At 58.7% G+C, this 11,869-nt stretch overlaps 1 protein-coding gene across 1 annotated transcript; it reads right to left on the bottom strand.

Annotated features, from left to right (window-relative positions):
* Positions 1-6,028: 6,028 nt before the first annotated feature.
* AK4 (adenylate kinase 4) lies at positions 6,029-10,880 on the bottom strand. Its single transcript, XM_026037169.1, has 5 exons — positions 10,745-10,880; positions 9,401-9,520; positions 8,388-8,560; positions 8,156-8,274; positions 6,029-7,570 (listed from the first exon to the last, which is right to left on the bottom strand). Exons 1-5 carry the CDS (start codon positions 10,878-10,880, stop codon positions 7,456-7,458), a joined length of 663 nt encoding a protein of 220 aa, XP_025892954.1. The 3' UTR covers positions 6,029-7,455.
* Positions 10,881-11,869: the final 989 nt, after the last annotated feature.

The raw sequence follows: 11,869 nt of genomic DNA, 5'->3' as shown, positions 1-11,869 counted from the left end.
TTTAGTGAGCTCGGGAGCCRGGTTCCACAGTGCGTGCTATCAGGAACCTCTGCAAATCACTGTGTTTGCCCAGTTTATCTACCAAAGCAATAGGGACACGCTGGTAAGCTTGCGTATCTGCAAGGCGATTCGCAGAAAGGCAAAGAAAAACTGTTAGCTCTGAAAAGTTGTCTGAATTTAAAGCCAAGCTTTGCTAAGAAACTTGAGCAAGCTTATATCCAAATTGATAGTGGCCCTCTCCTTCTCCTTGATGTTTATCTTCTCTTGGGCAGTACGCCCTGTTCTCACTGTGGGTCAACAGTTACAGACAGATARCTTGGCCTTGGAATATATTTGACGTATACAAATGATCCCCCTTTGCATTAGTTCCTCTGTCAGCAGCATCTTCTTTTCATCTGATTTTCCAGTGACTTCTGCTCTGGCTGGTGTGTAAATCCTGTCGTCTCCTTTCCCATTATTTCTTTTCTCCTGGTGACACCACAAACCATTAGGCAGTACGGCGGTGTCCGCATATCTTTATTTCTTTTCTTTTTTTTGGTCTTGTTATAATACAGCTAGAGATGCAGTAGGACTTCAGCACCAGACTTTATTGCGAAGTATTCGAGTGTCGGACTGACTCAGCACAGTTAAAATGTGAAGCTGCTCACCAGGGGTGGCTGTAGATGCTAAAATTTATATGCTTCCAAAGGAGCTTGGAGAAATTCATGGGGAAAAATAAAATCTATAAGGAGCYGCTAAATAGGTGTATGTGACTATTAAATCACCTTTAGCCTAGCCTGCAAACTGTTGGAAAACTGGAGACTGAACAGCCACTCACACAACTGCTCGGGCCCAAACCAGGTATCTAGTTCAAGTTAGGTGCCTAACTACCACTCCTTTGTAGTTCCCCATGCACTGTGAGATAAGGAGCTAAATACCACAAAAAATCTGGGCTCCAACTTCCTAAAGCCTGTTTGCAAGTCTGGGAAATATGTGCGTGTTTAATCCTGCTTAGACTCATGGCAGGTTTGAGCTCAGAAACAGAGGGACAGGTCCCTTCCTGACAAAGGAAGGTCTACATTAAAGTAGAGCTGAAGTAAAGCTAGGCCTATAGCTGATGCCTTAGAAAATCCCAGCTTAACTGCATTTAACTTAGTCAGCTGCTTGCAACAGTGAGTTTCAAAGCCCAATTACTCGGTTCATGCTCTAATAACAAACATAGCTGCAGATTGCCCTATCACTTCCCCCCCATGCCCCGTTATGGTTAAAGCAGCATAAAATTYGTGGCCAGATCTTTGCATTTTTAAACACATGCAAAGGATATGTGTAACTTTGGATTTCTTTTCAGAGAGGTGTTGTTTGCATTGGAAAAAAGCTTGGTAGTAAAAACAAGGATTGAAAAAAATGCAGCTTCTTCCACGTACAGTAGATGAGTCATCCCAGGGTAGCTTCAATTACTGCTGCCGTGCTCAGTGTCTGGCTCCAGCAGCCATTCAGACAGGATTTTACTTTCATTAGGAAGGGGAAAAAAATACCTTGCAAAAATCCTGTATTTTTAAGCCTTTTGATTCAGAGAAGGGATGGAAGAGGAAAGGAAGCGAGTGGTTTTCCTGTGGTAAATGCTCGATTCCCTGATCAAAATAAGTGCGCAGTGAAACCCGGCTCGTGTTTCACTTGACGCGGCTGGTGCCGCGAATCCCCAGGCCGCCTTGGCTCGACTTCCAGAGCGCCGTGCAGTCCCCTTAGCGCTCGGGGCGAGGCGAAGGCCCGGCGCAGCGAGTGTTGTGGCGAACACGAAGAGCCCTCGAACATGCTGCGGCCCCGGCGCCTCTCGCCCGTGTCCCGCGGTCCCGCCATCGCCGGGGTCACCCCACAAGCTGCCTGGTTCCCGGCAGCACAYGGGATGGGAGCCACGTGCCCAGGGCAAGGGGACGCAAAAGCAGGGGATGAGCCAGCCTTGAGGACCAGGTAAAAGCAGCATGGGATCAAGCGGTGGACAAAAGCAGGAGCTGAAGTGTTCTCCACTGAGCTGTTTTCTCCATTAAACTGTTTCTGCATCCTGCTGGTTTCAGGAGCATGCAGATGATCTATTATTAATAGGAAGAATCACGTTAGAGGCTCGTTATTCTGGCTGCTCTGCAAAACAGATGAAAAGATGGTGTCTGCCTCAGCTCACAGCATCTACAGACCTGCAGGTCCTCATCACGCCTCCCTGAGGCGGCTCGGGCTCCGATTGCTAACTCTCTTCACCGTCATCTCTCAGGTTGGATCCAAGCAGACACCACGAGGCTGTTTTCAGTGCGCGCTTCCCGGAGAACGGCTTGGATGCGATTCAAGGGGAGAGACACTGAATGGCATCGATGCAGCCAAACCTCCCGACTTGGATGTAGACTGCGAATCAAACGGCGCAGGGAGGCCGAGCCCGTCCTGCCGCCGGGCTCGGGGTGTTTGTGGCCGTGCAGTAGAGCAGCACCCCGGCAAAGCGCACTGGACTCAGCAGAAAGGAGGCGCCRGGATGCGCCGGCGATGCCGCATCCGCGGCGCTGACGTGGGCAGCATCGCCCCGGACCGCTGCCCGGCGCCGAGGGCGGCACRGGGGCTTGGGAAACTCGCTTTGCACAGGCCTGTGGATCAGCCTTTCAGGTGCCATTGAGGAGAGGAAATAATTTAYGAGCGCTTAAATAGACTCAAACAGCAGCACCGAAGGGCTGGTTTATGCCGCGYGGTTGCAGGATGCTCAGGTGCGAGAGGTTTGCGGTGCGGCGCCAGTTCAACACCCTGGAGAAGCTGGAGGGCCCAAGGTGGGTGTCGAGAACCAGCGTCTGYAGGAGCGGAGCTGGGCATTGCTCGCCTCCCTTGCACCCCAGATACAAAACACAACTCGGGTTTGCTCCGCTGCCGCTCGCTGGATTCAAAGGCCGGGCAATGCGGAGGATGAGGTGGGTTAGAGAGCTGGGGCCCCCTTCAAAATTCAACGTTTGGCACCCACGGCATGTGCAGGTGTTGGAGCCCTGGGCGATGCAGAGGTGGCGATGAAGGGGGTAAGAGCACAAAAAGCCCTTTTTTCCATTGCAGAGCAGCCCCGTGGCGAAGGTGGCCRTGAGGAATGGCAGGAGGTGACTTCAGCCTAGGATACAAACCTGGTCCCTGCTCTGCTTTACGTGGTGTGCTGGGATACGGGATGCCCATTGCCTGAAGGGTAAGTGGTKAGGAACCTGTTGCAAAATAGTAGAAAATGCCTACTAGGTAGGAAGTAAATTTCTTTTTATATGTAGTTCTCCTTTAGAGTTGCTATTTGGAGCAGAAATCCAAGGATAATAAATTTTGGATAAAAGGTTTTCATCGTCGTCGTCTTCCCTTGTTTCAAGACGCATCGTTTTTGGAAGGGATAAGCTTCACAAATTTCCTGCACAATAATCCCTCCTGGCAGAGGACCTGGATGAGATCCTGGCCTTTTCCACGTTTTTCTCTGCAGTTTCTCTGCATCTCCATTCTCCAGCCAGGATTTAGGCATCTAAGTGGATGTTCTGCAGCCTTTTAATTTCCCATGTGTTTCTGCGTGCTGAAGGCAGGAATGCAGCCAGGTGGGAGGCAGCAACGCCTGGCATTGGCGCCTGGCCACACAGGGCCTCGCACACTGCGCTCGCATAAACTCCTGCCCGCAGCCGTGACACGTTAYTTATATTTTACTGCAAATAAAGTGATATTTAGGGCAGTCTCACTTAAAGCGCTGCCCGCAGCTGCCTTATCCACCGGTGGCAAAATAAGGGCCGAGCCTCCCTAATCTTGTTTTCACGGATTGGGAATGGCAAATTGAGTGGAAATTGCAGGATCCGCTCCGGATCCTGGCTTCACCGCGGAGCTCCACGTTGCTCCATGTCACCACTCGCCCTGTGTCACTGCTCACTCCCCCATGTCACCGCTCGCGCCGGCAAATCCCGTCCCCGCGGCGGCCGCTCGGGATTAACGCGGGGCTGGCCAAGCCCCGCTTAGCGGTGTCGGCACCGAGGTGCGGAGCTTACCGTGCGCGGCGGGAGCCTCCCCAAGGACGAAGCGCGGGGCCTCCTGGAAGGCTCCGGCCGCCGCGCTGCACCCGGCGGCTGCCAGCGCTTCGGGGCCGTGAAAACGCCGCCCGCGCCGCGGCTTCTAAATATAGCGCCAGGCGCCAGGCGCGCGCATCGCGCTCCCGGGAACGGCTGCTGAGGGCTCCGGAAGATGGAGGCCCTCCCCCGAATTCCGGAGGCCGGAGGTGTCCGTCTTGCAGGCCCTTGGCTGCGTTTTCCTCCCCTCCTCCTCCTCCCCCYCTCCTTGGCCRTATCCAAAATCAAGGGCTAGCAAGGGGAGCCGCAACCCCAAAAACGGGTTAAATTTCAGGGTTTAAAGTCCCGGTAATCCAGAAATAATGCTGTGCAGCACGAGCACATACCTTAAACACAGGCATTAGATGCGGCGCAGGATGGCAAGCAGCCCCGGCGCGCGCCCGCTTCGCATCTGCGCCGGCTCCCGCCGCGGCTGCCTCAGTAACGCTGGAGCAAATATATTCCTATACGAATGAATCCTCTTTTTTTTTTTTTTTTTCCTTCTTCTTCCAGACAGAAATAGCGTTTTTAAAGGGAATGCAGTATTATGTCTATCTCAGAATAACAAGCTAAGCAATTGTGAAGGTCAGCCGGGCAGCAGAGGTGCTGCAAAAGGCTGAATATCTGCCTCTATATCAATATTCATCATCTTAAATATGCACCTCGTTAGCATTTCTGTAAGAAACGCAGGTAWGTTTAGATATAAACTGCAATTATTTCAAGCTCGGGCATCCCTTTATTTTTCTCCATGGGGGCTGATGTGCCTGGGTGCGAGAGGAGACGGTGCCGATCCCTGCGCTGCTGCCAGGTGTATAGGGCAGGCGGTAGCTTCGAGTTGCTAAATGCTAAATACCCAGCTCCATTCTCCCTAATTTCAGCCCCCTAAATTGCCAGCGGGCAGCAATAGGGGGTACCCAGAGAAGAGAAGCATTTTCGGTCGCCTCCAGCGCGTTATATAACAGCGTTTTCATCAAAGCTGCAGCCGCCGGGGCTGCGTTTCGGGGCAGCCCTCGGCCCCGCCAGCACCGCGTCCCGCCCGGAGCCTCCCTTACCTGCGCTCATCCTCGCGCGGCCGCGCGGAGCCCGCCGGAGCCGCCGCTGCTCCTGCGGGATGCGGGATGCGGGATGCGCGCGCCGCCGGCRCCGCGCGCCCTTATCCCGCTTAGGGCACCATGGGGATGAGGATGGGGATGCGGGCGCGGGCGGGCAGCGCACGATTCCCAAAACGCGGCATGGAGCGGGAGCCGGAGTCACCGGCGCGGTTCCCGCGGGCTCTGTGCGTGAGTCAGCAGGACGGGGCGCACGGAGCTCCCGCTGCGCCGCCGGAGCCCAATCGGCTCCGCTTTTCCGGCACCGCGGGGTCCTTGCCGGGGTGAGCCGTGGAGCAATCCCACAGGACCCCACCGCCACCCATCACCCCCTCACCAGCTCTTCACTAGCCCCTTGGCCAAATCCGGCCACRTTACCCCAAAAGTGAATGTGACCCCACCGTGCCGCTGGGGACCGGCACAGCCACCCCACGGGTGATGATTTCCACGGACGGAGGCGGCCTCGTGCGTGATGCACGGGTCGGGCTCCTCTGCCGATGCCCTTGGCAGATGGGGCTCGTCTCCATCCTGGCGGCTCTCCCCACATCCCTCCGCTCTGCCACCAACCTGCTGCAGCCTCCTGCTTTGGGGACGAGTCTTTCCTGCCTTACACAGCTCCTCATCCTCCTCCCTCACCCTTTCCCCTGTCCTGGGATGGAAACTGCCTCCGATGCCAGCGGGTTCCCCCACCCTCTCCATCTCCATCCTTCCACAGCGGGACAGACAGACACCAGCGAGACACRGGCAGGAGCAGGAGCTGGTTTTATTGACACCTCTGGAGCGTTACAGAGCTGAGGGAGGGAGGCAGCGGCCCCCACGGGAGCCTCCTCCCGGCMCAGTACAAAAAGGTGCTAGAAAACGCGCGAGATTCACAGTAAAGTACGAGCAGGGAGCGAGGAGGGAGGTGGCCACCACCGGCCTTGGTCCGTGTTTGGTCTCTTCCCAACATTGCAGCATTCAGGAGCTCTGTGCAAACCTGCCCCCAAGCAGGGCAGGCGGCATTTAAAAAGGAAACGTCCCAGCCCTTTCCTCCACTGCCATCAGCAGCTTGGCAAACCCCAGCAAGGAAAAAGAGCCCTCAAAAGTGGGAGCTAAAATTCAGCGCTTTTTTAAACCTTAAAAATACACATCTGGCTTTTTTTTTTTTTTCTTAAATATATACTGTATAAAATAAGGCAACTCAGGGGGACGGAAAGGATGTCCCGGGAGATTAGGTACCATATGCTGGCAGAGACCCCACGCTGGGTGGGAGTGCAGGACTTGCGGTCTGGAGAAGCCAAGATCAACATCCCGCCCCGGAGCAGAAGGCGAGCTTGGCAGAAAGTCCATGCGGCGCCGGGGCTCCGACTGCAGCAAGTTTGGGGGAAGCAGCAGGGAAGGGTCCCCCGTGCCGAAACGGGCCGTGGGCGCCGGGAAGGCTTCCCGAGGGAGAGCACCTCACCTGCACAGGGAGACGGAACCAGCGGCTTTCTCCAACAGAGAAAAACTCACCTAAGAGACCTTTGGGAGGAACTACTGCAAAACGGCCATATCCCGTTAAGGATTAAAAGCTATAAACGATTTAAGCACAGATGAGTGCGACTCTTCTCCAACACAGAGCCTGCTGGTCATCGCTTTGTCAAGACTAGACCATGTAGCAGCTTTTTGTAACAGCTTTTCCATCTCTCTCATGGAAAAAAAAAGCACAAATATAAATCTAATTTCCAGTATTTTCCCTCCTCTATGCATATTAACACTGGGAATGTGGTCTCCACAGATTGGAATCTCCACATTTCCAAGCTTTGTAGTGTAAATGTTTTCTACGTCGCTCAGTAGACAGTTAGACAGTTCCCACTGGGCTAAGCCTTGCGCTCTAGAGCTTTATTTCTCTGAGAAAATTTATAGAAAATATCTAATGGAAAATAACTTAAAAAACAAGTCGTATAGAGCAATCTATGGTAGACGGTACTGCGGAGCAGTGGAATGGCACGTGGCGGCCTCGCACGGAGACTTTGGGCAGGGAAATCACGGGGAATCACAGCACAGGACATAAACCTGCTATAGCCACTACCTAGGATTGCCTCGTCGATCAGTGTACCCGGATCACGTGCAGAAATACTTTGTAGCCTGAAAAACACTTATTCTACACACTGGAGCTTTGAAAGAAAGGTCTCTGCATCCCCGTAGCGGCTATCCCCGTGTTTCCACGGCTGTTATCCCGCACACCCAGGGAAGCTACTYGAGACACTAGGATTTGAGCCCAGCCCCAGCACTGGGTCGAGACACCAGGCACTCAGTTGCAGCCGTTCTTGGTCCTTCGCACAAAACGGTCAGTTCTCCTCTTCGGCGCGAACCGGCGGGATCTTGCTGCAAAGCAGAGCGTAAACGTACGGCCAGATTTTGTTGGTCTCGGTTCCCGAAAAGGAGTGCAGGACACCTCTGCTCCTGGAAGAGAGCGGAACAAAGACCGGAGTGGCAGCATTTGCCCACGGCCATGGAGCGTGTTGGCTGAGCACCTCCCAACGGACCCATAAAGAGCCCTGAGCAGCCTGGGCCGGATCCCAGACCCCAGCACAGGCTTAAAGGAGAGGGAAATCAGGGCCCGAGCTCCCATCCCCACCACGAGGGACCTTCTCGCCCCGCAGAGACATTTGTGTCTCGCGGAACAAGACCCGTCCCGGTCAGCGCTGAGGTCTACCAGGAGCAATGCACAGTTCAGAAGCTGCAATAGATGAACTTTTGATGCTACCTTAACAACCAGCGGAGAGGCTTTGAGGGCTGAGTCCCATCTCCCTTCCTCGCACACTGCAGCCACCCACCGACACACCTTCCTCCACCTTTCCCTCCCACTTCTGCTCCCCCATAGCCAACAGCCCCCTACATTATCCAGCTGCTGTGGGGCTCCCACGACCGCAGCCGGAGCGGCAGCACTCGTGTTCCCCGGCCCCTCGGACGGCAAGGGGAAGCTCTGCCCTCCGCTGTCCCGCCGTGCCAGTCCGGGAGCTCCGGGCTCGCGCGGGACCGACTCACCTGTACAGCTCTATCACCGGCTTGGCCGCCTCCTTGTACTTCCTGAGCCGGGCGGCCACGGCGTCGGGCCGGTCGTCGTCGCGCTGCACCAGCGGCTCGCCCGTGACGTCGTCGCGGCCCTGCGGACGAGGCCAGCCTCAGTTGCCCGCGTCGGGCCGAGGTCAGCGGCCCTCCCGCTGCCCAGGGCTCCGCGCGCTCCTCCGCGGCGGCGGCAAGAGCCGCGTGCTCTTACGTGCACGTGCGGCGGGTTGAAGTCCATGTTGTAGACGCGGCCGCTGGCCGGGTGCACCCAGCGGGCGCTCAGCCGGTCCTTGAGCGTCTCGAAGGGCACGTGCAGGCTGATCACCAGGTCGGGCTCGCAGATGCGGTCCAGCGCCTCCGCTTGGCCCAGCGTCCGYGGGAAACCTGCAGGCACGTGGGGACGGATGAGCTGCAGGGATGTGCGTTTTCCCACCTGAAAAGACACGGGAGCCCCTCGGCACAGCCTGGCCTTGCCGTGGGGAACCCTCCGCTCTGCCTGCAAGGCCGAGCTCTGCGCCCAAGGACTGGGCTGGACGAGCGCCAGGCCAGGACTGTTCCCTGCATTTCCTTGCTCAGGAGCCAGCATTGCGCTCAGTGGGCACACGTGTCAGAGGATGGTCACTGCTAACGAGTCCCTCGTTAGGAGGAGGAACACACGTCACCTATTCCGGSGCATCCCTAACAGGTGTTTGCGACCAGGCTCCCGCGTGAATTAAGCAGTGTGGTCACAACAACAAATCGTGGGGGAGAGGACAGGCCCAGGCCTGCTGCTGACCTTGCTGTTTGCTCTGCCAGCTTGTGCCCAGTGCCCTTTGCCAGCGCCTGGGCTGGTTTTTCGGGCTGAGATCAGCAATTTCATGCACGGATGAAGGGGACAGGGACTTTTCTCTGCTTGGCTCCAGCCCCGCTCTGCTCACGCGCTCTCTGGGCCACTTTATGCGCTTTCCACTGCCCAGCAGCTTTGGACTTTCTCCCCAGATTCACCCCAAAGCAGCACCGGCACCTGCAGCCTCCCACTCACTCCATTTACTGCAAAAAGCACCAGGGATCCTGTCCATGCTCTGGCTCTCCCCTCTCCTGCCGTGTTTTCCCAGATTGCTGGGAAAGGCACCGCTGCAAAGCAGTGCTCCCAGTCTGCGGGCAGCAGGGCCCTGGCGCCTTCCACCAAGGTTACGGAGCGCCGGGATTYTCCCGGAGCAGGGATCGGCACATCCGTGCCCGTACCATCAAGGAGCCAGGGCTGGCCCTGCCGCTTCTCCAGCTCYGCCGTCATGATGCGGGTGATGATGTGGTCGGGCACCAGCAGCCCTCGCTCCACGTACTGCTTTGCCAAGGCACCAATTTCTGCTCGAGGCAGAAAGAAAACATGCATGACATTCCTATTAAAAATTACATACATATACATTTATAAATAGGTCTCTATGCTCCCGTTGAAGACCTGCCCGTGCTGCACATGGCTGCAGATGCCAGCCCCTCGCTGTCCCGGCGCATCCCGGTCCCGCAGCACCACACGGAGCCGGAGCGGCCGCCCGAGGGCAGGGTGGCCCCGGCCAGCCGGGCGGAGGCCCCGGTGCAGGGCAGGTTGAGCCGAGGAATTTCCTGCCAAACGGGCCCTTTGCAGCCCCCCTCGCAGCTCAGCCGCTTCCYCGCTCCTCCTGCAGCGTCCCCAGACCCCAGGGATCCGCCTGGAGCAGCRGCGCGTGGGTGGCCCTTTGCCAGGCAGCGGCCACACGGATTTTCCTAATTTTGGGAGCCTGCTGGCGGCAGGTTAACTGCACAGCAAACCTCCTTGTCCCTCGGATTTATTAAGGGAGGTCTGGGCTGGTTTTCCCGACGCGTGGCACAGCGCGCTGGCGGCTGCCCACGGCACGGCCTCCTCCGGTGTCCCCAGTGGCATAGCCAGCGCTGCCATCCCCTGCCCCGACGGCGCGGCCAGCCCCRGTGCTGCGTGYCCCAGYGCTCCCCGTGTCCCGGCCCCAGTGGTGACGCTATTCCTGGTGTCCTCGTCCGGATGGCATGGCCYCAGTGTCCCCTGCCCTGCTGGCACAGCCACCCTGGTGTCCCCTGCCCCGAGGGCAACACCACCCTGGTGCTGCCGGTGCTCCTGTCCCCACAGCACATCCACCCCAGTGTCCATGTCCCGTGGTACATGCATCCTGGTGTCCCCATCCCACAGCACGTCTGCCCCGGTGTCCCTGTCCTGTGGTACGTCCATCCTGGTGTCCCTGCCCCACAGCACACCCACCCCGGTGCCCATGTCCCGCGGCACGTCCACCCCGGTGTCCCCATCCCACAGCACGTCCATGCCAGTGTCCCCGCCCCACAGCACGTCCGTCCGGGAGCCGCGGCACGTCCGCGATGGTGTCCCCATCCCGCGGCACGTCCATCCCGGTGCCCCCATCCCGCGGCACGTCCATCCCGGTGCCCTGTGCCCATCGCACGTCCATCCCGGTGCCCCCATCCCGCGGCACGTCCATCCCGGTGCCCTGTGCCCATCGCACGTCCGTCCCGCGGCGCCCATCCCGCAGCCCGTCCCCCCGGCGCCCCGCGGTGTCCCCGCGCGCTCACCGCCGCCGTGGCGCAGGCTCTGGCGCAGGAAGCGGCCGCTGGAGAGGCGCGGGAGGCCGAAGCGGCGCGCGATGCGCTCGCACACGGTGCCCTTGCCGGAGCCGGGGGGGCCCAGCACGACGGCCCGCAGCGCCATGGCCGCCCCGCGCCGCCCCGCGCCCCCCCGCGCCGCGGCTCCCTGGGACTTGTAGTCCTGGCGCCGCCCCCGGCCCCGCGGGCCCCCCCACACAGCGCGGGAGGCGCCGCCCGTGCCCGGGGCGCCGCGGGGCTGCCGGGATGTTCCCGAGGGAGCGGGGCTGCCGCGGGAGCCCCCAAGGGGGTCCCCTGCGAGGGGCTCGTCCTGCGAGGGGGCCGTGCCCTTCGAGGGGCTCGTCCTGCGAGGGGGCCGTCCCCTGCCCCTGCAGCCCCTTCCAGTGCAGCAAGCCCGGTGCCCAGCGCAGCGCTGGGAGCAGAGCGGGCATGGCGCAGCCGGGAAGCCCTCCGGGATGTGGGATGAGGGCGCCGGCCGGCACCATCGCCTGCTCCCACCCGAGGCGGCTGCTTGGGGCCCGTGTCCCTCTGCCACCACGTCCATGTCCCGTGTCCCTGTGTGTGCCCCGTGTCCCTGTCCCAATGTCCCCCATCCTACGGGGTGATCCTCCCTGTCTGCATCCTCCCTGTGTCCCACGTGTCCATGTCCTGCCGCAGTGTCCCGTATCCCATGACCCTATGTCCCATGTCCGCAACACAGATCCTGCATCCCTATGTCCATGTCACGTCTGTGTCCCCATGTCTATGTCCATGTGTCCCAAGTCCATCCTCACGTTCGTGTCCATGCATCTGCCCCATGTCTCACGTCCCCATGTCCAAACCCATGTCCATGTCCTGTATCGGTGTCCCTATGCCCCGTGTCCCTGTCCCCATCTCCTGGATCCCTTGTGTCCCTGTCTCCATCTCCTGKATCCCTTGTGTCCATGTCCCCACGCCACGCCCAGTGTGTCCCATCTCCCAAGCCCATGTCCTTGGGCGAGGGTCCCCACCCATGTCCATGTCCTGCGCCCAGTGTCCCCCCGCCTCCCGTGTCGCTGTCGCCATCTCCCCGTGTCCTTGTCTCCATGTCCCCAGGCAACACCCCGTATGTGTCCC

The sequence above is a fragment of the Nothoprocta perdicaria genome, unplaced genomic scaffold (genome assembly GCF_003342845.1).
Source record: "Nothoprocta perdicaria isolate Ctin4 unplaced genomic scaffold, notPer1 scaffold_191, whole genome shotgun sequence".
Classification (NCBI taxonomy): domain Eukaryota; kingdom Metazoa; phylum Chordata; class Aves; order Tinamiformes; family Tinamidae; genus Nothoprocta; species Nothoprocta perdicaria.
Note: the sequence above shows the minus strand (reverse complement) of the source record. Positions and strands in the feature narration are given on the sequence as shown.